The 24,987-nt window shown below is 35.5% G+C and overlaps 1 protein-coding gene across 13 annotated transcripts in view; it reads right to left on the reverse strand.

The window, feature by feature from the left end:
* Window positions 1–24,987, reverse strand: part of R3HDM1 (R3H domain containing 1) — a 207,876-nt gene that overhangs the window by 104,512 nt on the left and 78,377 nt on the right. For 11 of the 13 annotated variants that reach the window (XM_047873290.1, XM_047873292.1, XM_047873298.1 and 8 more), the window contains 5 exons: window positions 24,259–24,469; window positions 12,479–12,520; window positions 11,926–12,015; window positions 7,686–7,800; window positions 6,547–6,625 (listed from right to left, as the gene is read on the reverse strand). In XM_047873290.1, the coding sequence (XP_047729246.1) occupies window positions 6,547–6,625; window positions 7,686–7,800; window positions 11,926–12,015; window positions 12,479–12,520; window positions 24,259–24,429 (497 nt within the window). In that variant the 5' untranslated portion in view covers window positions 24,430–24,469. The remainder of the gene's footprint in view (window positions 1–6,546; window positions 6,626–7,685; window positions 7,801–11,925; window positions 12,016–12,478; window positions 12,521–24,258; window positions 24,470–24,987) is intronic. The other 2 variants (XM_047873299.1, XM_047873295.1) reach the window with 1 other exon arrangement.

The raw sequence follows: 24,987 nt of genomic DNA on the forward strand, positions 1-24,987 counted from the left end.
ATGTGCTCCTTTAGACCACTAGGGTCCTATTTAACGCACATATGCTGTAACAATAAATGGTATCAATACCCAAAGGACCTCCTTGCTCACATACCAAGAACATGGCTCAAAAGAGTATTCTTGTGCTCACTGGAAATTTCATGTGCTTGTGAAATAAACAAACACACCCAGAGAACCTTAAAACCAGAAGTAGCTTCACAGATCATTCAGTTCTGTCCCTGATCAAGAAAACTAGGCCGAAGGTTAATATTTCCCTCTCAAATAATACATAGTAGATCCCTCTTAGACTCTAACAGAGCAGAGAATGTAGTGCCTCTGCTTAAACTGTCTGAAAGTCTAACTATACATCAGCCCTGAGTTTGACCCTTCCTCTTTCATTGCAAAGAAGTCTCATAAAACCAAGTGATATCTGACCACACATTTTTTTTTACATTAGTTGAAGAATCAAGAGAAAAACATGCCTACCTGGCGACTGCAAACCCAAAGGTGAAAATGGGATTACATTTTCACACAAATTCTAGCAATATTCAATTCTGCCCCCAAACCTGGTTCTCCTTTAAAATTCCTGAATTCAGTTAAGTGGCACTATCTCTTACCCAGCATACTATAGAAGAATTCGGGCTTGCTACAATCCATTTTCTAATTCTCCCATGCAGTTAATTACTACTGCAAGTTTTACCTACCTTCTATCTACTTTTCTTTTATTTCCACTGCTGCTACCCTGGATCCAAGCAAGCAGGATCTCTGGCTTGACTACTGTAGCAGTAGTCTATCGTGTCTTTGTGTCTTCCCTCATTTCCTCCTTATCTATTCTACCTGGAACAGCCCTAATGACTTTTTAAAAACACATGTGTGACCACATGTTATTGCCTTGGTTAAATATTTATCACAGGATTCCCACTGCTCTGATTTAAGAAACAAACATCTATAATGGGGCCTACAAGGTAGTCATGATTTGGTCTTTACCTCTTCAGACTCCTCAATCACAAACTCTTATCATTTTGGCTTATCTTTGTACTTGCCAAGCTCCTTCCTGTTTCAGGTTACTTGAACATGATGTTTCCTTTGCCTTGAACAACTTCCTATTTCTTAGAACTTGTTTCTTTCATACTTTTCTTTAAAAGCTACAATTATCTTTGTATAGTTATTTGGACTATATAGAAGAGCTCAACAAATGTATCTGCACGGAATCAATTAATCAAATTATTTTACCCATAAAGTCTTTTAATTTTTTTCCCCTGAAAGTTTTTTGGGAGGTTGGGACATTTTTACTTCTCCCTGAAAAGGACTTATTTACATAACTCCAAGACCCTCTTTTCATCTAACCTTTTGAATGCAATTTGTCTTGAGATGATCTAATTCTCAGTAACTTTCCTTACATATTTTATACACTTATTGTTTAAAAAAAAAGGAATCAGAGGCAGACAATTTATTAAGCATCCATGAAACAGTACTTTTAAGTTGGTCTGTTTCATAGGTAAATGCAAACATGTAATAAAGGTAGTAGATCAGTTGCTTTTAAAGCCAGTACAGAGGTTAAAACACACAAGTAGTAAAAGCAATTATATCTACAAAAATCAATCAAGGGATACACAAAATAGAAGGATGTAAAATGTGATATCATATACAAAAACATGGGGGGGGTAGTAAAAATTTAGTGCTTTTAGAATGTGTTCAAACTTAAGTGACCATCAACTTCATATACATTGCTATATGCATGTTATATATAGGCATAACAGTAACCGCAAATCAAAAACCTACAATAAATGCACACACAAAAAAGAGAAAGGAATCCAAGCATTCCACTAATGAAAGTCATCAAACCACAAGGGAAGAGAGCAAGAGAAAAAGAAAGAAACGCTGAACTACAAAAACAACCACAACAAAACAAGTAACAGAAAAAAAAGCCTTTAAATATATCCCTATCAATAATTACTTTTAATGTAAGTAGACTAAATACACACAGGGTGGGTGGCTGGACTAAAAACAGGATCCATCTATCTACTGTCTAATTTCAGACCTAAAGACACATGCATACTGAAAGTGAAGGGGTGGAAAAACATTTACCATGCAAATGGAAACAGGGGAAAATATTAAAAAAAAAAAAAAAGCCAGGTAGGAGTACTTATATCAGAAAAGATAGGAAAAAAAAATTTATTTTCTGTTTTTGAACAGTAGGCAAAAGATCTGTGAAATGTGTTTCAGCAAATGTATTGCCACTAAAAATAAATCTGTTATCTCCATGAGAGAAAAATCTAACACTTTTACGAGCCATTGATATAAATTCAGTCTTTTTTCCCCTTTCACATGCAGATCTACGGATTGCAGAGGACTTTTTATCATTATCTGGACCACTTACAAAATAAAATAAACGCTTCTCCCTGGTTTACTATATTTTCAGTTACTAAGAAATATAACTTGTTAGAAAAATAAGACTGGTCATTTCCTTAAATTCTCAAGATTTACACTTCCTGCCTTTTATCTACTATAGTTTAGTCCAAGCTTCCTATAATCTGTAATCAAGGTTAGATATTTGGTGATGATCATTAACTTAAAAGATAATAATCCTTTATAGAAGCACTGCATATAGCACTCAAACTAACAAATCCACAAATTTCTTAAGGCATAAGGTTTAGCACATGAACCTAAAAGTGGGCATACTTACTGAAATTATTGTATAATCTTTTAAAGGGAACCAATGTATGCTATTATTTAAAAAATAATAAGAACAGGGATCTCAATCACACTGATCAATCAGCTACTATCTAAAATGAAGAGGCAACAATCTTTTAGTGTTTCCAGTCATTATACCAGAAATAACTTTAGAGAAACTGTATGCAGCTAGCAGACCAGTGGCAAATAAAAAAGCAGAAAACAATAATGCTTCCATTTGACCACCCCTCCTTCCCAATATTCCATATGAGCCTGGTCAAATATCTGTAACAGATAATGACTAGTAAGTATAGCCTCTGCAAATATTTCTTGCAAATAGGAATTCCAGATAAATTATTACTTAACATCTGGAGTTAAGTTTATTTATTTGGCTGAGAATAAGATAAAGATTTAATGATCATAAGAAAAATCCTTTTCTTTTTTTTTTTTTTTAATTTATTTTTGAGATAGAGACAGAGCATGAGCAGGGGAGGGGCAGAGAGAGAGAGGGAGACACAGAATCCAAAGCAGGCTCCAGGCTCTGAGCGGTCAGCACAGAGCCCCATGCGGGGCTTGAACTCACGGACTGTGAGATCATGACCTGAGCTGAAGTCGGACGCTTAACCGACTGAGCCACCCAGGCGCCCCAAGAAAAATCTTGAAATGAAAGGTTGACTAAATTTTTCTAACACTAAAAATAAATCTGTTTAAAATCTAGAAGATTTCTCTGAACAATATCCAATCTTGACAGTTTTAGTGGAAACTTGCCATACTTATACTACTTTTGTACCATGTAGATCTGGCAACTTATTGTGTGTTTCACTGAGAGAACACTAAGTCATTAGTTATTCCTAACAAAAATCTTCTCACAAAATTTAACATTAGCTACAACTTTCTAAACCATATCAACATTAGTAATTACTTATATGTTGGCCATTACATGAATTATTTACTTATGTTTATTCAAATACAAATGCATACATAGGAAAAAAAATAGAAGTAGTGATACATGCTACAACACGAATGAAACTTGAAAATATTATGCTAAGTGAATGAAGCCAGTCCACAAAAGACATATACATGATTTCATTCATAGGAGATGTCCAAAACAGGAAAATCTGTAGAGATATAAAGTAGATTAGAGCTCAGAGAACAGAAAGGTGATAGCTAAAAATATGCAGTTTCTTTTTGGGGTGATGAAAAAGTTGTAAAATTGCCTGTAGTGGTGGCTCTACGTATCTGTGAATATACTAAAAACCATTAAATGGTACATAAAAATACATGTGCAGATATATTTAAAACTTTTACATTTGTAGAAGAAAGCAGAGAACTGTATAACAGAAAAATATTTGAGGATGTATAAAAATAGATTCCTTATTGTCATTCTTACTGAGGTCTCTCCTACGGGTTCAGAGGAAAGAAAAAATCTGCCTGTCTAGCACCCTATCTTGTTTTATAGAAATTAGCTATGTGTTTTCTACCTTCCTCCTCATTCCCCAACCCAATGAGTTCTGGCTTCCACCATCCCACCCCAAATGAAACAATTTATTAAAATAGCCAAGAATTTCCTAATTTCTTAATCTAATGGACTGGTTTTGGTACTTCTATTTTCATGTCCCTGTGTTATTTTATCTTCCATGAAACAGCTCCCCCCATTCAACTCCCTGTCAAACTTCTAAGATAAATGTTCTCATGATTCTTCCGTTTTTAGGACTTGGTCTCTTCCTTTCTCATCTACCTTTTCTATCTTGTCTTCCCACAGAATTTTGTCCTTGTCATTTTAATCCTTCTCAAGCTTCATCTCTACTAGTGACTCCCAAACCTATTACTCAAGTTTCATATACTTGAAAAACAGAGCATTTTAACTGCTGAGAGATCACATCTCCTGCTTTTTCATCTGGCACCTCAAACTATACTTAAAACAGAACATGCCCTATCCCACTCAGGCTTGCCCCTTACCCACTTTCTCAGTTAATGGGACTGTTAATGGGACTCAGTTAATGGGGCTAGCCAGAAACCTAGTAGCTATTCTACATCATAACCATTCTATATCCAAATCATCACTATGTCCTGCCTTGATGCTTCCTAAGTATCTTTCAAACATGTCCTTTCCTCTGTATTCCTCTCTATGGTGTCCTATCCACATTCTTTGTTGGCCCCTCACTGCCAAAGTAATCTTTCTAAAATACCTATACCTATTATGGCATTACCCTATTCAAAATTCTTTAGTTACTCCTCAACTTAGCATGCCATACTCAGTACTTCTTAAATGATGCACTACTCACTATTTTTCACTGTTCATTACTGTCTTAAAGATCTCTTTAGGATCCCTGGCATCCCAGCAGCACTGCACACTCAATGGGCTCACCACCCCACAGTGTTGGTATAATCCTAGTTCGAGAACAACTGGATATGGTCTGTCTTCATACCTCACCAACATCTTCCCAATCACTTTCTGGAATCACTTACCACATGCCTCCCTGCTAGACTTTCCTTGGATATACCACTTCCTCTCTCACACTACTGTGCCTTGTCAGTGCACTTATATCTATCCTAGAATGCCTTTCTCATGCTTCTCTATATGGCCAGCTGGCTTCCACTTAAAACACTATGAATTCATGGCTCAGCCCAGGCTTATTTTTTCAGTGAAGTCTTCCGATATCCTTTCAAAAAGAGGTTGGGGCCCCCTCCCTGTGTTTTTATAGCACATCCAAAAACTTCTTTTACAACATCAAAATTTAATTTTAATTATATATCCTATGTTTTTTCCTAGCTCAGACATGGTGAATACTTTAGGGTAGGGATTATATCTCCATCTTTCTATTTACAGTGTTTTTAGCACAAAGCTTGGAATATGACAGATGTTCAGTAAATGCCTGTTCAATGAACTAATGGATTAATCATTCTGTTGTGACCAGTGAGGAATAAACCTAAACTGAAGAAAAAAAAAAAAGTCATGCAGACTTGTCTTATTTTCTTCCTCACTCCATACTATACTCCTTCAACCCCATTTACAAGGAGACCACTTTTCATTTTGGTGGTTCTCTTTTTGGGGTTTATGTTAAATATACAACAGAAAACCAAAATGATATTGAATACAATAAATCCTAAATGAAAATAAAGATTATCTTGAAGCATGACACGAGATAAGCCTCAAAGAGACTAGAGAGAGTTATTCCTGTTATCTTCCATATGCATATACCCAGAGAAAGTGTTTTACTTTCATTTTAATGGACGTTAAAGAACTACAACCATGTAAAGCTAGTATCTAGAGGAGGGATTCTTAGCCTTGGAGTCTTCTACCCCATGAAAGTGTTAGACAGATATTTTGTAGATAAGGCTTTTTGTGGGGAGAAGGCCACAAAGGGGTCAATGACCTGCCAGAAAGTTAGAGTGTATTCATTAGTACCCTGGCAACACAAAGGGTTTCACAGTGACCCACAAAAGGACCTTAAAAATCTTTAGGTTGAAGGTTAATACACAAGAGTGAACAAAAATTCTGCATTTAGTCAAGTTCAAAAACTCAAAATGAATACACTAAGTTCTTATTTGGGTGAGTGTATTATTGTAAGGGATTTTTTTTTCTTTTCCACGATTCATGATTACCTCTCTACCTCAATTAAGAGTCAAAATATCTTGGTGATTCTGTATTTCCAAAATTTCCTACAAAAAGAATGAATTATTTTTATATCATGGGACATGAAAAATGCAAAAAAAATATTTATACATGTGCATACAGTAGACCAACAACATCTTAGTCCTAGGAAACTAAAATGTTTCTGGTGTACTTCAAACACTGCAATCTTATTCTAATATTCTAACTCAGTAATGAAAACAAACATAGCAAAATTATAGCACTCCAAGCAATGTAAACCTTATAAATTTAATTTTTACCTGGGATTGTTTTTTAATGTATTTACTAAAAATTCATGTAGATCTATGCCAGTTGAATCAGTGTATTCTTGACTGGAATCTAAAAAACAACAACACAAAAACCCAGTATAAAGTTGTCTGAAAACAAATCCCTTTCCCTTTTACACATGATGCATATTTTAAACAAAATGAGATGCCCCACATGGGAAAAAACTGACAAGGAAGGAAAAGGGAATTTACGATGAAATCAAATGACCATAAGTTTCTACTCCCAAATAATGAGCATGACAATGATTTATATAACTGCATGTACATGCATATTCTTAATTTTTTTTCTCTCACACATGCCTGTTTAATTTACTCTAGAGTCTTTAAAGATCCTTTTATATACTCACCACAATTCTCATGATCAAAAATGCCTCAAGTGAAAAATTTGAATGAATTACATAATTATCCATATTTAGCGCAAATTAAGACAGTTTAGTTCAGTTAAGAACATAAGTAGAGGCAACAGTTTGGAAGTAGGTAGGAATTCTAGTTCTGAAAAAGTATTTAGATTTGATCAGGTCTATCACCAAAGGCTTGCTTTCAAAATAGTTTTTCAGATATTCATGTTTACATTCTTCCCCTTAAATATAATATACTTACACTGTTCATAATACTGGCCAATGTAACTGGTTTTATAAATTAAAGAAGTATTGTCATTGACTTGTAATGCTAGATGATGAAGTTCCTTGAAATTTGTTATGAAAGATAAACATTATGGGTTTCCAAGAATATTCTTACCGGATACTGCATATTTTGGCATCAGCTTGTTGTATCATATAGAATTAAAGAGTAATATTATTTTTAACAGACTCAAGTATTCAAATCATAGTGATTCCAGTATTTCATTATGAGAGACCAATAAGAGGTCAAGATAGTTATCTGCCTCAGTGATTTTGGCATATGTTGCAGTTTCTTTGGCTGAAGCATCTTACTGATGTTCAGATTTGTGTTATGCCATTTTGCCCAGATGAGCAAATTATTTTAACATCCCTTAAGTCTGTTCTGTTATCATTTTTACTAGAGATATATTATACATAAAGTTTCAAGGGATAAAGGATGGAATTATTGACAGTAAAATTAAAATTTTGTTTGAAAACAAATAAATTGCAAACCTCTTGATAACATTTTTCTGGGTAACTTATCACTGGCTTTTTCTTTTTCTGCTTCATCTTTTGAGGGCTTCTCCTCTTTTTCAAATGATTGCGTTAACTGGATCTGAATTTTCTCCTGTTGGAAGGCAAAATCAGTTATAAATGAAAATATAAAGCAATTCAGCTAATACCACACATTTAAATTTTTTGAGTAACACAAAACTGTATGGAGGAGAAAAAGGATAAAGATTTTTATGTTAACTAATTAGATTCTTCATACTGGAATACAACTTAATATTTTACCACTTATATCAAAGTCTTGATAGAAAATGTTAAAATTGATGTTTTGAGTTGAATGTATCAATTTAAACATGTCCTCAAAATTACTTTACAGAACATAAGATATTTTCTATGTTACTCTGAATATATCTACTTGTAAAACCCTTGGAGGGTCAGAAGCAAGGTCTTCTTAGCCTATTTTTGTACTGGAGATGCCACTGCCAAACAAAAGAATAATGATCATCAATCATGACAATAAGAACAAGTGAGCATCAAGCCAACACTTAACAAAAAAATAGTTTTTTGAGTATCCTTTATAATCTCACACTCTTCCATTCTCTTGCCATATAAAAATGTAAGTACAGATTTTCCAAAACCAAATCCACACATCTGATTATTTTCTATTTATGAATGACATATTACTGTTCCTCTTTCAATCATCACCATGTTTTAGAAAGGTTTCAAACAAGATTGTTTTCCTTCTGGATATGTAATATTTAGCCCTGTGAAGTAATCATATTCTATAAAATAGAAAAAGGAATTCTACATTCCATTTCAAAAATAATAACATTAAATGTAATTTCAGAGCCCAAAGAAATTACTGGAAATTAATTCACATAGCCTAAAAAGGCAAAAAAAAAAAAAAAAGTCACAAATCTCTGTTTATTCAAGCCAAGTCATAAAGGTAGAATAATTTCCAGACCATTTCTACTAAAGACAGAGGTAGGACCTTTTTGTAGACTAAATGATACTATTATTTATTGATGAAAAACACTGATCAATTACTTCACTTTTCTGGGTGATGGTTGCCATGGAAATAGGTGTAATAACTCAACATCAAAAAGGATATAAATTTCAGGAGTTGAACTTGCAGTCACAAGAATTTTATTAACCTTTTTTTACCCATGTAATTTTTTTTGGAAAGAATATTTGACAGAATTTCTGGTCAAATATATATATGTACTTTTTCCTATAGGGTTGCTGACTGTTATTTTTATCTTTGTTCTTCTGCTTCCTATTTCACCTCATTCAAATTTGGGCTTAGAATATAGGGCACAAGCTCTGGACTAGCAATTTTTAGTAGAATGATGAACATCTGCTTTATGCCCTCCTTTGTCTTGCTTACCAAACTTCATATATTAATCAACTTCATACATTCATCAATTGGTAAAAGTCATTCCTCTCACTATGACTCATTTTCTTATCCACTTTCCTTATTCTATTCCTAAATGTAAAACAGATATTTAAAAATGAATCCCAGAGCTATGTTTCAGAAGTAGAATATTACAGTTTTCCTGACTTATAGATTTTACTCCTAACTCAAGAATAACCTATAGAATCCAGTTGGAAGATTTCACATTTAGGCCTTCACTAAAAGCAGCTTCCACTGAGTATCAGATTTCATTTCTAAATTCCCTTCCCAAAGCCCTACATTTTAATTACAGATATTAAACTATTTTGTCACGATGAACTGTATTTAAAAATACGGTAGGCTTCATACACCAAGGCCTTGCTTTCAGTTGGTACCAAGGCCTTGTTTTTAGTAGCAAATCAACGAGACATATTAAAAAACCCAGTAGTCCTTTTAAATGAATTCTTCTGACTATAAATAATTGGAAGGATAGCAACATCTCCACAGGAAGCTGTAATGCCTTTACTCTTCATTCTGTCATTGACATCTGTTATTGAGGTCACTTCCCTCTCATAAGCTCTCATCAGACACAAGTGACATCTCTTTTTTAATTGCCTCTCAACCTTTTGACTAATGAGTTTTATTCCAGATTAATTCCTCAAAAATCACATTCTGAAGCAGGCATTATTAGTTGGAAAGTATCTCTACTACCAAGAATTAGATACCAGCACATTTCATGGGAAATAGTTTATTTTCTAATTCTCGTTCAGGTGCAATTGTTAAGTCAAGGCTTGGAAAAAGATGACTTTCTACTAAAAGGAATATCTTTTGCTCTGAGAGAACAATAATGGGTCATTACCTGAAAATAAAGAATTTATTGTATCCAAGAGAAACTGAGAAAGAATCTAGTAAGTGGAATACTGAACTCTGGCATAAATACTTTATTCATCATTCATATGCTATAACTTAGTTTTGAACTTTATATAAACAGAAAAATTGTGATCAAAAATGTATACATTAATATATAATGTACACTCTTGATATTAATTTTTTCACATGAATTTTCACTAGATATATTTATGTAGCACTATGAGAATTTTCCCTCCACTATTTTTCAGATCAGGTTAAAACGTACAAAGATCACCTTATCCTTTTTCTCATCAAGTATGCACTTTTTCTGTATTAACAGTCTAATTATGAATGACCCTTTTCATTTCCTCAATATCCTTGGACTAATTCCAGGAGGCTAAGATGGTGTAACATTTTGGCCAACAGAATGAAAAAATGAATTTTCAAGAAAATTACAATATCCACCGCTCCACCTTGTACAGGTGTATTCTTCACTCTTACTTGTACAAAATAACTTTTAAAATTGCTATTTCAAAAACAATTTCATTGATTTCTTCCAAAGTATACCATAACTCTCTAGCCTTATTAACAACCATGTAAAAGCCAAAGGTTAACATTTAAAACATGTTGTCTAGGCAATAGTTCTTAAGAAAACATTTGATTGTGTTTCTGCTTCTTGCTAGAAAGTTCATTATTACTAAAGCATATCTATTTTATAGAATAAATACATAGAGCTATCTTTTATCTATGTAGTTAAATATTGAATAAAAATCATACAATTTGAACACTATGTTCCTGACACTTGAACAAATTTCAAAGGAAACTAATTTTTACACATTCTTCATTGACAATAAAGAATTTATTTTCAAAACCTTCCTTTTCTTGTATTTTGGAAACAAAGAAGTGAAGTGGTTTTAAAAAACCCAACATGTTCTAAATATGTGACAACTATCTTTCACATCTATAATAGGTTTTTGAGGGCATCAGCTTCTAAATCAAGGCAAAGTATAACAATCTTTTTTTTTCTTTTGAATTAACGTACAACTGGCATTTATTTAAAAAAAAAAAAAGGTTGTAAAACCTATCATGGCCTTTCCCCCCCCCCTTTCCTTGTTTTAGTCACAGTTTCTTAAATAACCAAACAGTTGCTTCAATTCTTTGAAAATTATTATTGATACAGAACGGGATATCAGGCTGCTCAAACTCTTAAGAAGTAGAACAAATCACCAACAGGCAAAGTTATCACACTGATAAAAACATTGGTAAAGTGTCCTAAATTATTTAGGGATAAATGCCCAAAGGTAACATGAGACAAAGATCAATGCATGGCTAAGATTATCAGAAAAGTAAAGTCATAGCATTAAAAAGAATATATAAAAGGCAAACTGAACCATTTGCTTGAACCTCAGTTGTTTAATATTTTACAGGCACAGACAGAAGAGAAATTAGAAGTATGAAACTATTATGGCCAACCTAACTAGAAAACTGGCTTCAGCATGCATTCAGGTTAATAAGTAAAATAATATATCAAGCCAAAGTCTTGGGTAGTCTCCTCTTCACACACAAGCAGTAAGTGTTTAACAAATTTATAAAAGCCAAAATAAAAAGGGCAAATTTCATCACAGTTATGCTCAGAAGTACTACTTAATATTTTATAACTTTTCAATAATTATTTATAATCCCTTAAAGTCATCTTCCCAGTTAATTATATAATCCCTAAATTTCTCCAGAGAGAAACCACTGCACCAAGCCTCAGATTGAAGCAATGAGGTTTTCCCAACTTTTATCTGTATCTTTGGTGGTATTATGAAATTAGCTTCACTCATTTAAAATAAAGCAAACAAATGAAAACACATACATAATGCACACACATGCATATACAACTTTTATTTAACCTTATGAAAATATACTCTCCAGGAAGCAGGTTATTTTCCATGCCTTTAAATAACAATTTTTTGTTTTTGTTTTTCTTTTTTCTTTTCTTTTTTTCTTTTTTTTTACCTGGTTCTCCTGTGATATCTCTGCTGTAGGGGGTGGTGGAGATTCTTCACACACTGCAAGGCTCCGAACTAGCTTTAACTTTGAGCTCGACTAAAGAGAAGTATTTAAAATTAACACTACATTTCACAAATCTAGGGCACATCCAAAAGCCCCCTAGAGTTAAAGTTTCTTTATAGCTTCTGCCATGTATAAAAGTAGGTGAAATGCGCAAGTTAAATATATCATTAAATACCACTAAAACCCTTTGTTAAGAGGGAAAACAAATATAGTTTTGAAAACTACAGCAATAGCAAGAATGGGACTAATTCCAATTTCAAAAACCAAAGAATGGTGAGAAAGCCATTTTCTCTATAGATAGAGAACCATTAAAGATATAAAAGCAATGCACAAAAGCGACTAGGCAAGACAAAAACCCCAAATAAAACAAAATAAGCTTTCTGCCCCAAACAAAATATGACAAAACTAAACTGAATGCAGCGCTGTATGAAAACAAGGATTCATCAAGCATGAAGGAAGGCCCTTGGCATGCCAGCACAAAATATATTTACTATACCTTAGACCTTTTTCCTGTCTGTCCAAAGGATTGCAATGGCCGCTGAACACACAAGAAAGATTCGTATTAAATTTCACACTGAAACAAAATGTTTGTTGCTTAATTCATAATCCTAAACCACAGAGAAACTACCTGCACAAAGTACTGGAAATGAGGAAATCAAAGTTGGTTTTAAGTAAAAAAGTATTGATTCCTCCCAGAATCACACTTATAGAAGATTCTCTAAAATCCTTCTGTGGGTATTTTGGTATTTTCTTTAAGTCAGCAAATGGCCAAAATTTCCATGTTAACTGAGTTAAATGGAACTTATAAAGTAACTAATTACATACACTAAAATAAAATATACTTCTTAAGAATTTTATAACATATTACATTTTAGCTAAGGTGAGGAAAACATACAAACACACACACACACACACATGCACACACACCTGAGTGATTTTAAGTAGCTATGCTTAGAAAAGTTTCCAAACTTACTAAGAATGCTTTAAATGCACACTGCGAGTACAACCACATATCTACTGAGTCTTTTTAACACTATAAAGAGGCACACCACCAGTTTATTAATGATGGAATCCTATTTGCCTGGTCTAGGGTAAGGCAAAGAAGCAGAAAGAAAAGAGGGCAGTTACAATATGCATTTCATTCAGCATGACTGGAAGATCACATGACCTGGACACCCGCTGGGACAACCAGCTCTAGTTTGTGATACCAGGCTCTGGTTTGGGAAAGCAGCTGAAGTGCCTATGAAATGAAGCCAGATAGGTTTTAAACACTTTACTTCTTCCCACCTCCTTCCAATCTACCTCTCAACCCCAATCCCCAATAGGTATCTATCATTCATACACATTAAAACCAGGAAGCTAGTTTGGTACCAAACATAAAACAGGCGAAAAAGTCCTTCTTAATACCTAGATTAGTATGCTTTGCATATGGAAAAAAAAAAAAAAGGCACTATTTCATTCTTCCACCCAAAAAAGCCTTATGTAAAACCAACAGAAATGGGAATCTGGGGATTCCTGGGTGGCTCAGTTGGTTGAGCATCTGACTCTTGATTTCGGCTCACGTCATGATCTCACTGTGGTGAGACTGAACCCCGCATCAGGCCCCATGCCGGGCAAAGAGCCTGCTTAAGATTCTCTCCTACTCACTCACTCTCACTTTCTGTCTTTCTCTCTCTCGAAGAGGAAGAAGAAGAAAAAATGAGAATCTGCAGTACCAGTGTGTCCTGGTACCCATTTTGTATCCAAAGTTCTTGAAATATAAGAAGCACTGTATTTTGGGGAGTTTTGACTCTGGATTACCAGAGTCATTTAGCAATAACAAAAGAAAAATAGAAAAAAGAAAAAAGAAAACGGCATAGAAGTGCACACAGATGCATATGTCAGTGCTTCCTGCCTATGAGACCTTCTGCATGTCGGTACTGTCTTCTGTTTCTATTTACTTTCCTCTTTAATTTGTTCAAGAGGATTTCTAACAGTCTGTACTGATATCTAAAAGCAGAATTAAAAAAGTTATGCTACATAATGCAGTAAGGGCTTACAGGCCAAAAAGTGGGAGAAAATCAATAGATGAACACTAGAAAATCCACAAAACTAAATGAGGTCCAAGGCACTAGATGGGAAAAGAATTTGTGACTTACTCCCCTTCTCTTAAACCCTTACAATTTTAAGCATCAAGAGTACAAAACTTTCTATTGAAAAATTAAAAAAAATTTTTTTTAATGTTTTACTTATTTTTGAGACAGAGAGAGACAGAGCATGAGCAGGGGAGGGGCAGAGAGAGAGGGAGACAACAGAATCCGAACCAGGCTCCACACTCTGAGCTGTCAGCACAGAGCCCGACGCAGGGCTTAAACTCACAAACCGTGAGATCATGACCTGAGCCGAAGTCAGCTTAGCTGACTGAACCACCCAGGCACCCCAGTCTATTGAAAAATTTTAAAATAGATGATTAAATGGCAAGTACAAACTGTATTTCCTATGTAGAAGGGTTGACTTTAAATTTCTAGCTTTGCTTATTAGTAGGTGATCCTGGTCAAATTTTTTTTCGGTTTATTCTCATCTGTATAAAAGTTCATATGATTTGTACTAATTTTCAAGGCTCCTGAATAGGTTCAATTAAACAGCAGAGTAAAAAAGGGGCTCTGTAAAACCTAAAGCACTATATATATGTAATTGATTACTAAAAGTTAGGAACCTAGCATGTCAGAAAACCTATGTCCTATTTCTAATCACTAGACCTAAGATTTAACTTAAAAAAAAAATTAAGTGGGGATACTGTATGTTACCCCTACAGTAATTGTTTAGAGTTTTTATAGACTCATACATGCATTCACCAGCTCAGTTTTAATTCATAAGGAACTTTTGATAACAATAAAGATAAAAAAAGAGGTAAAATTATCTCAATGTGATTTCATTTAATTTAACATGTTCTGAATTCCTGCTTGTATACAAGACACTGCCACACACTGGGCTACACAGATGAATAAGACTGTTTCTGGTCTCAGGAACCTTAGAGTCCAAGTTCAGGATTACTAAACAGTCCACCAGAACCCAAAACCTTCAGACTACTACATGTGACAGACAGAATACTAAAGATGGTCTCCCCACATTCCAATCCCCTGATAATTTAATCAAACTCTAACCTAAGTAAAGCTGTGAGGGGGTTTTGGAGACGTAATTAAAGTCCCAATTCAGTCCATCATAAGATACAGATAATCCAGCAGGGTTTGACACATTCATGAGAGCTCTTTTAAAGCTGAAAGTTTTCTTTGGTTGGGAGAAGGGCAAGTCAGAAAACAACGGGTGAGAAGGACATGACACACCAGTGTTGGCTTTGAAGATGGAGAGGCCATGGGAGGATTGCAGGCAGGCTCTAAGGAGCAGAGAGTAAGCAGCCCGTGGCTGAGAAGTCAGCAAGGAAACGTAGACCTCAAACTTAAAGCTAGCTGCAAGGAACTAAATTACACTAGCAACTGAATGAGCTTGGAAGCAAATTCTTCCCTGAGTCTCCAGATAAGGGCCTAGGCTGGCCAACACCTTTGAGTTTGGCTTTGTGAAACCCTAAACAAAGAACTCAGCTGAACCCAACTAGCTTCAACAGAACTATGAGTTGGCAAGTGGATGCTACTTTTAAGCATCTAAGTTTACAGTAATATGCTATGCTGCAATAGAAAACTAATACACTACTACATTAAATACATTATAAAATGCCAAAGGGCCATTATTCAATAAAAATCAGTTATAACTTCACTTCAAATAGCAAAGAACTGAAATTACATAATATATACATAACAACAAAGCAGAGAAAACATGTTGTGTGTATTAAAACAAACAGCCTTTGTTTTATATTTTGGTATCATTTTGGCAGCCAGATTTGACTTTAAATAGGAATAAAATTATTTTAAAAAATGTATCTTTTTAAGGAATAATTTTTACTTTTTCCTCATTTTTTTTTAAATTAGTGAAAAATACACATAAAATTTACCATATTAGCGGTTAGGTGTACAGATCAGTAGTATTAAATGCATTCATAATGTTGTGCAACCATCACTACCATCCACATCCATAACTCTTCATCTTGTAAAACTGAAAGTTATTCTATTAAATATAACTCCTCATTCTCCTTTCCCCAGCCCCTGGCAACAACCATTCTACTTTGTCTTAATGATTCTGACTACTTTAAGTACCTCATAAAGGTGAAAGCACATAGTATTTGCCTTTTGTGACTGGATTATTTCACTTAGCATAATGACCTCAAGGTTGTAGCATGTTGCAGAATTTCCTTCCGAAGGCTGAGTAATACTCAATTTTATGTATATGCCAAAACATGCTTACCCATTCATTCATCTGTTGATGGATCCATTTGAGGTGATTCAATGTTTCAGTTATTGTGAATAATGTTGCTATGAACGTGGGTGTACAAATATCTCTTCAAAATCCTTTTAATTTTTTTTGGGGGGGGGAGGGGACTTAAAAGTGGAATTGCTGGATCACATAGTAGTTCTATTTTTAAGTTTTTTATTAACTGTTATGCCGCTTTCCACTAGTGGCTGTCCCATTTTAAGTTCCCACCAAGATTGTGCAAGGTTTTAATTACCCTACGTCTTGCCAAAATGTGCTTTCTGGTTTTTGATATCCATCCAAATGGGTATGAGGTAGTATCTCATTGTGGTTTTGATTTGCTTTTCCCTAATGTTTAATGATGACGTGTATCTTTTCATGCACTTACTGGCCATTCATAGATATTTGGAGAAATGTCTACTTAAGTCCTTTGCCCATTTTTGAATAGGGTTGTTTTGTACTTGTGTTTTTAGGAATTCTCTATATATTCTGGTTATTAATCACTTATCAGATACATGATTTACAATATTTTCTCCTATTCTATGGGTTGTCTGTCTACTCTGTTGACAGTGTCTTGTAATGCACAATTAAAAAGTTTTTTTCATGAAATCTAACTTGTCTTTTCTTCTTTTGTTACCTGTGCCTTTGGTGTCATAGCCAAGAAATGATTGCCAAATCTAATGTCATAAAAGTAATCACCCTCCCCCCGTTCGATATTTTGATTCACATTCCATTTGGTATCCTGATTAGAGTAAAAGCAGTGAGAATTATGCTTTACAAACACTGCATTATTGCAACATCGTGATATGGCTTTAAATGGATTGTATACGAGAAAAAAATAACACTGGAATTAAGGCAATAACTACATATGCAAACCAAGCACATTACTCTGACACAGCCCTTAGTAAAAAGCTCTTTTGATTAAGTGATAATTGATATTGCTGCAAGCAGGTCAGTCACTGAGTTGAAGGATAAGCTTTGAATGGCTTCATTCATTTAAAAAAGTACCTCCTACTGACCCACCATGGCCAAAGGAAGCCTCTGCTAATCTCCACCCGTGTTACTTGCAATCACTGTGCCTACAATCTTCTGATACACCTGACTGAACATCTGTTTTATCTATAAAAGATCGATCTCTCCAGTGACCATGATCCTGATCAGGGTGGAGACATCTATGTTGGCACATTTCATGGAATAGCAGAGCCTCTCAGTAAAAAAAGCAAGGCGGTTCAGGGTATAGTGGAAGATGGGTCTTCAGACCACTTTTAATTCATGGCCAACACGGCTTAACAAATCTTGATTAGCCATCCTGGAATAAGCCTCCATGGTAGTTTTTAGCTGAGAGAAGATACTTATGGCAAGAGTCATGTTAAAGCAAGATTCATCTGTCCCTAGTCTCCTCTCACCTGCTTGATAGAGATGCTGAATATCTTCCTGAGCCAATTGGTAGTATGTATGCATGTGAGCTTAGCATTTTATTTTCCCCTTCCAAAACCCATCCATCTTGAGAACACTCTGGTTATCTTATCTGACTCTCATTAGCCAAGTCTCACTAATTAGGAAGCAAACTCCAGCTTTGGTCAGGGATGCCTCTTGGAGTGTCCTCAGTTTTGCAAATGTTGTAGCATTTACAAGACTCAACAAAAAGAGCTTGGGTTCACTATAAAATGCACAGAAACACAGATGCTGCTTTTAGGGTAGTTGGGCAAAAATAAGCTTGGGAAAGATGACTGAGTTATCACTGCTCTGGAAAAACCACATGGAGGTAGAAGGCTGGAGGTGACTCTTGGTTATCCACTGGCTCTCCAAGTGACCTGGGCGTAGATATCTGGAAAACGGAAGGGGTGCTCAGATAAACTCTGGGAACTTTAGCTGTGACTGTTTGAGTTTTATGAATTTAACTACAAAATGGTAAGTTACTACCTTGAGCATCTCTTGCGGACTCAGGATCTTTTTTGGAAGAAATGTCAATGGGATTAACAGAGGGCACGTCTCTTCCAAGGCATTTCTTCCTCAGGTTCTTAAAGGGTGATGGTGGTGATGAATACCTCCACTGATGTCCATGATATTCAAATGGAAACCCATCCAGCCTGAACCCAAACACACACTGTCTGGGTCTGGCACCAGAAGACTAATATAGTCTTGTCTCGGATCTCAGCATCAACTCCTTTCTTGAAAATGCCACATTCTCTCTGGTAATACTGAACCAGGCCAGTGGCTTTCCTCCCATTGTCTGTGGGGCCATCATCAGTGTATTGCTGCTCTGGGCTATGTGTGTTTCTGCTGGAAATACCCAATGTTCAGGGAGTCTGGCTTCACTAATCATTTGGTTGGGGTAGCTTCCACAGGTTAATGGTTGTTTTCCTTTATTAGCGTTGTTGCTTTTGTCTTAGGTATCCAACATCCTCACTGTTCAAAGTATAGTCCAATACTGGTACCAGCTGGGAGGGTGTTGAGATTCAGAATCATGGGGGTATTACCCCACACCTTCTTCAGTCTGTTTTGTGGCTATGCAGTGTTCACCCTTTGACTTCCTTAAAGTCGTCAACTTTTAATAGGTCTGGCAGCTCCAGCTCCATGGCCCTTTCTGTCTTGGGTGTGCAGATTGCAGCAGGTATCCCTGGGAACTGGACATGTCTTGGAGGTGGTGGGGCTGGGGACTGAAAAAATCCCCTTGGTGTCCTAAGAAATCAGTGCAAATCCAATGTCATGATGTTTCCCCCCTGTATTCTTTTAAGAGCTTCATAGTTTTAGCTCTTACATTTAAGTCTTTCATAGATTTTGTGTTAATTTTTATATATGGCATTAAGCAAAGCTCCAACTTCCTTCTTTTGCATGTGGATATCCAGCTGTTCCAACACCATTTGTTGAAAAGACTATCTTTCTCCACGGTATTGGCACCCTTTTCAAAAATCATTTGACTGGAGCAACTGGGTGGCTCAGTTGGTTAGGAGTCCGACTTCGGCTCAGGTCATGATCTCATGGTTTGTGAGTCTGAACCCGCATCAGGCTCTGCTTACAGCTCAGGGCCTGAAGCCTGCTTCAGATTCTGTGTCTCCCTCTCTCTCTGCCCCTCCCCTGCTCACACTCTCTCTGCCTCTCTCAAAAATAAACATTAAAAAAAAAGTTGAATTCATTAAATATTAATAAAAGACAATAAAAGTATAATATACAAATCTGGAACTTAATGCAAAGAAACAAAGAGTACTTCACTGCAATTCTGGGGAGCTTATGTCAAGAAATAAGTTTTATTTTGTATTTTACTACTAAAAAAAAGAATGCTGTGTGAGAATAAAGGGACTATTCTAACAAGCCATGTTGTTGTGCTATTAGTAATAAATAATTAGTAACATGCTGATGATAATAAATATTATAGAATATTTATTCTAGGGGCGCCTGGGTGGCGCAGTCGGTTAAGCGTCCGACTTCAGCCAGGTCACGATCTCGCGGTCCGTGAGTTCGAGCCCCGCGTCAGGCTCTGGGCTGATGGCTCGGAGCCTGGAGCCTGTTTCCGATTCTGTGTCTCCCTCTCTCTCTGCCCCTCCCCCGTTCATGCTCTGTCTCTCTCTGTCCCAAAAATAAATAAAAAACGTTGAAAAAAAATTAAAAAAAAAAAAAAAGAATATTTATTCTATAGATAGAGAATCTACCTAGATTCTATACCTACCACTAGCTAGGCTCTCACTATATACCGGGTATGTTAGATACATCCTTTATATCTTTGTTGGAGAAAAAGGAAAACAGTTAAGATCTGTGTGATTTTATACAGACAGCCTTTCATTCAATCCTTTGTTTTTATTATTTGAAAAAAAATTTTTTAAACATTTATTTTGAGACAGAGACAGACAGAGCATGAATGGGGGAAGGTCAGAGAGAGAGGGAGACACAGAATCCGAAACAGGCTCCAGGCTCTGAGCTGTAAGCACAGAGCCCAACACGGGGCTTGAACTCACGGACCGCGAGATCATGACCTGAGCTGAAGTCGGACGCTCAACCGAATGAGCCACCCAGGCGCCCCTCATTCAATCCTTTAAACAAAAACTTCTTTACATGTTTCATCAATTAAATAATTTAATGCCTGTTAACCTCCTGTTGGTCAATGTGGTCTGTACCCTGAGTTTTTCTGATAACCCTATTAGATTGCCATTGCTTTCTTGTCTCTTCCATGCCCCATCTTCCCTTTTTTTAAAGAAAGGCATTGGAGCTCACCTGGGGATACAAGATGTAGGTATTTTGTCTTGACTATCAAAGGGCCTGCTACAGAAACAGAGTATACTAAGCACCTACTTCAACTGATTTTGTCTGGTAAATTCACTCATATAGATCAGAAGCTGTTCATGCTCTTTGGCACATAAAGGTCTAGTTGTAAACAAAAATCAGTTCTCATTTCCTCCACAACAAAGGTTACCAACACAATCTGGACTGGCCATCCTATTGTTCAATAAATAGTTTGTTGGGAGAGGGATCATTGTTTAATCTGCTCTAAAATAGGTTTGGATTGTGTTTATATACACATGTACACAGATGAGTACCCCTACACAAAGCATTTGTCCTGTACAAAAATACAATTAAAAAAGAATGGGGAAGTTGAATATATAGTAAGCAGAGCACAAGATTCCTAATTTTACATTTGAAATAAATGACTACAAAAAATCAAGACAAGTAATTCACCCTAAATTTAATCTGAAAATTCTATCCCTGAGAAAAATCGAACACCAGAGGGCATATTAATCAGTTATACAAAGAAAACCAAAGGAAACACTTCTCCCCTTCCCCCACCATTCATTAAAGATTAGTTGTAGTCGAACATTTTTCTGGATTTAGAAGCTTGACTCCTCATCACTCCAATCTTCTAATTACTATATAATCATAAAGAGTCCAATATACAACTTATTATCTGTAATAGGAATAGCGTGTGGCAGTAGAAAAATTACTCAGCAAAAACTCTGCACAATTATCTGGGACCATAATCAACAGTTCAGAACCAACCCCACAGTAATTATGTAGGTAAGTTAACTTCTTGACATTAATGTACACAGATCGCTCAAATTAGCACTAAAGTATTCTTAAGGAAGTAATTCTAAAACGTCTATAAAAGATTATAACCCGAAATATAACTCTGAATGAAGAACACAACTAACATTTTTAAAAAAGAGAGTCACGCCAGCAGAATTACATATAAAAGCAATGGTTAAGGAGCTCTATGAGATAGTCCACTTGTAATCATCGAAGGTAATGTCCAATGTCTGCTGTCCTCTCTCCAGTTTGATAAAATTTTTTATATAAATGCTATCTTTAACACCTTAACATAGTAGAAAACTGTAAGATGTCTTCACAGTATTATAGAAGCTACTACATCCCTTCGTTCAAAAATGACTTTTTCTAAATAAAGCACTAAGGGGGTGGTCAGGAAATTAAGACTTGGGAATGGATGAAATATATGCTTCTTGAGGAAACATTATCATTTTTCTAAGTCACTTCAAGTATTACTGGGTTGAAGCAAGACAATAGATATAAGTTTATTCAGAATGATAGACAAGGAAATAGGCAATATATTGGTTTATTCAAAATTCTTAATAGGAAACATATATAAGTTGATATACACACCTAAATTTAAGTAAATACAGTGGCTATTAAAATTAAACCTTTAGCCAGCATCTTAAAGGTACCCAAGAAGATGAAATGTCTACTAGTATGTCATAAGGTAACTCCATAGTAAGTTAAAAGATAATTTTATATTAGCCAGATTTTTCGTAACAAGACTATTCTACTGATGCTTAACACAGTTGACTTTTTTTTACATTATAATAGGTAAAAATATAGGAAAAAACTTTTATATTTATTAATCTACTTCCATTTCTAATTTCCACTACTTAAATCTCTTCCATGTAAGTTGTTTTGACTGTAAGCCTCTTGCCAGACACCTTCCATGGAGGCATGTTGGATCTCAAAAAGTTCCAAGCAGAGTAAATATTCTCACATACAGTAAACTCTTAATAAACATCTGAACAAACTGTGAATATAGCATTCAACAGATTAATATAAGATGAATTCTCATGTTCTCTTTGTTTCTCTTCCCAATCTTTATAGTCATGATGCTGAATGGAGTATGTCAGAGACCACGTTCATTTTTGCTTACTATAGTATTTCCTTTGCATAGAGTAGGCTTTCAGTAAATGTTTGGGGAATGCATGCAATTTTCCTATATTCCTATAGTATGAACTGTGCCATGATTCAACAGTGCTTACTGCCAAGGGCAACACAACACACACAGTAAGAAATGCAATAATCCAAACTGATCGCTTGTTTATAAGCATGACCTGGAAGAGGAAGTATTAGGTATAAAAAAGGGAATAAAAGGAAATCTTCTACTATTTCAATAATAAGTGCAATAGAATTTTAGCAGATTTTCTCTGATTCAATCAGGATACTGGCATGCTGCCATCACAGTGTAGTGACGGCAAGCTTGGCAATTTGTTTTAAAAAGTGCTATTACTAAAAATGACTAGGAAAAGTATGCTATTTCTGCCAATTTCTTAGGTAATTACCACTTGACTATACTTAATCAGTGGGGCCTAAATGCCTTTTTATAGCTATGTGAGTTGCTTTCATTTTCTAACATATTTCTGGCATATAATGGGGAATAAACAAAGTTTCTGACTGAATGAATGAAATAACCCTTAAAAGAAACTTCTTTACTTATAAGAAAAGTATATTAAAAAAATAGCCCTTTATGCTTATAATAAAGTAGCCCTCGAGATCTTCAGGATGTAGTAAGAATGACAGAATAACGATAAAATATTTTCTCCAAACTAGAATTCTTTATTCATAGGGCTAAACTAAAACAAATGAGTTAGAAATAATATTTTAAGAAAGTTCTGTGGTAGATTAAGGGTCTTTCTTTCCTACTGAGATGGAGACTCTAATTGCTCCTCCCTTGAATCTGGGCTAACTTTATTCACATATGTCATCAAAAGATGACAGAAGAGACATTCTGGGACTTATAAGCCTAGTCAAAAGAATGCTTGCAGCTGTGGTTGGCTCCTGGAACATTCTTTCTGTGACCCCTGAGTCATCACATAGTAAGTGTGACTACCCTGGTCGGCCATGCTGGAGGGGCCACAGGGAGATGCTCCCAGTTCCAGGTGAGAAGACATCTCAGCCATTCCCACCATGGTGTCAGATATGTAAGTGAAATAGTTTTGGACTTCCCAGGCCAGTCCATCTATCAGTTAAATATTGGCAAAAAACCACTTTTGTTGCCTTAGGCAACAAATTCACTAAACATTCAGTAAGCCAAGCCCTTATGCCATCTTCCTGACTCACAAATCATGGGACATTACTAGAACATTCAGAAGTGAATACTGTAAGTACTACCTGAAATAATTTTTACCTATCTTGAATCTGTTGACCAATTCATCAATTTCCATCTATGCATGGAATTAAAAGCCTTCTCAGTAGTTAATTCTAAATCATATATGTGTAGCAGCAAAAGCCTCACATGAATTCGTTTTTCCCGGCAACCTCTGTTCTCAGTCATGGGTGACTGCTTCCCTTAAGGGTTGTTTTTGCCAAGAAAACTTCTACAGTTTGCAATCTTACTTATTCTTCTCTCCTTTAAGGGTTCTTAGGTTAGATCCTGAACTCTCATGATGCTAATAGGTGCAGGAGTACAAAAAGGTAGAAACCCAATAAAAAATGAATTGGACACATACAAATGAAAGCAATTATAAGTAAATACAAAGCAAATCAAAGATACAAGCAATTCAAAGAGCTACACTCAACAATCTGATCCAGATAGCTCAAAAAACAGCTAGTAAACACGTCCCAAAGGGTCAACTTACCCTTTTAGAATTTTGAGAGTGAGATTGGTATACAGAGTATAATTGTATCTTGAGAATTAGTATTTGTAGTCAGAGAGAAAATCCTGTTTACCTGCAAATCAATATTGTTGTCAATACAACGTTCATTCTTCTCTGCCAAAATCTTCCCATAGTTTTCTGATTTGATAAGATTTTCAACTCTGGTTTTATCTTTCACTTCTGCCTCCAAATCCTTCATTGTTTCAGTTTCATTTTTTACAGTAACAGTATCAGACATCCTCATCAGCAAAGGTTATTTTAGAATTCTACAGGGAACTTGAAGCCTTAGCAAGAAAGAAAAAAAATTTAAATTCAGTTTGAAACATCTCTTAAATTCAGTTACTATACAATATTGACTGATGCCTTCTATGGTCCAGGAATAATGTTGGCTTTAAACAAGATAGAAGCAAATTCCTACTTTCAAAAACTATAGAATATAGTGGCAGACATATACACTAAAAAAGGTATACAATGAGATAAGAGCTAAAGTAAGGGTATGAGGTGATTCTGAAATACATGTCACTTTTTAAAATTATTTTTCTAAAGTTCATTTATTTTTGGGGGTGGGCAGAGAGAGAGAGAGAGAGAGAGAGAGAGAGAGAGGCAGAGCATGAGTGGGGAGGACCTGAGAGACAGACACAGACTGTGAAGCAGGCTCCAGGCTCTGAGCTGTCAGCACAGATTAGGACGTGGCGCTCGAACTCACCGCGAGATCATGACCTGAGCCAAAGTCAGATGCTTAACCGACTGAGCCACCCAGGGGCCCCACACACACAACTTTTAAAGGGTCTTAAGAAACATT

Source organism: Prionailurus viverrinus, chromosome C1 (genome assembly GCF_022837055.1).
Source record: "Prionailurus viverrinus isolate Anna chromosome C1, UM_Priviv_1.0, whole genome shotgun sequence".
NCBI lineage: Eukaryota > Metazoa > Chordata > Mammalia > Carnivora > Felidae > Prionailurus > Prionailurus viverrinus.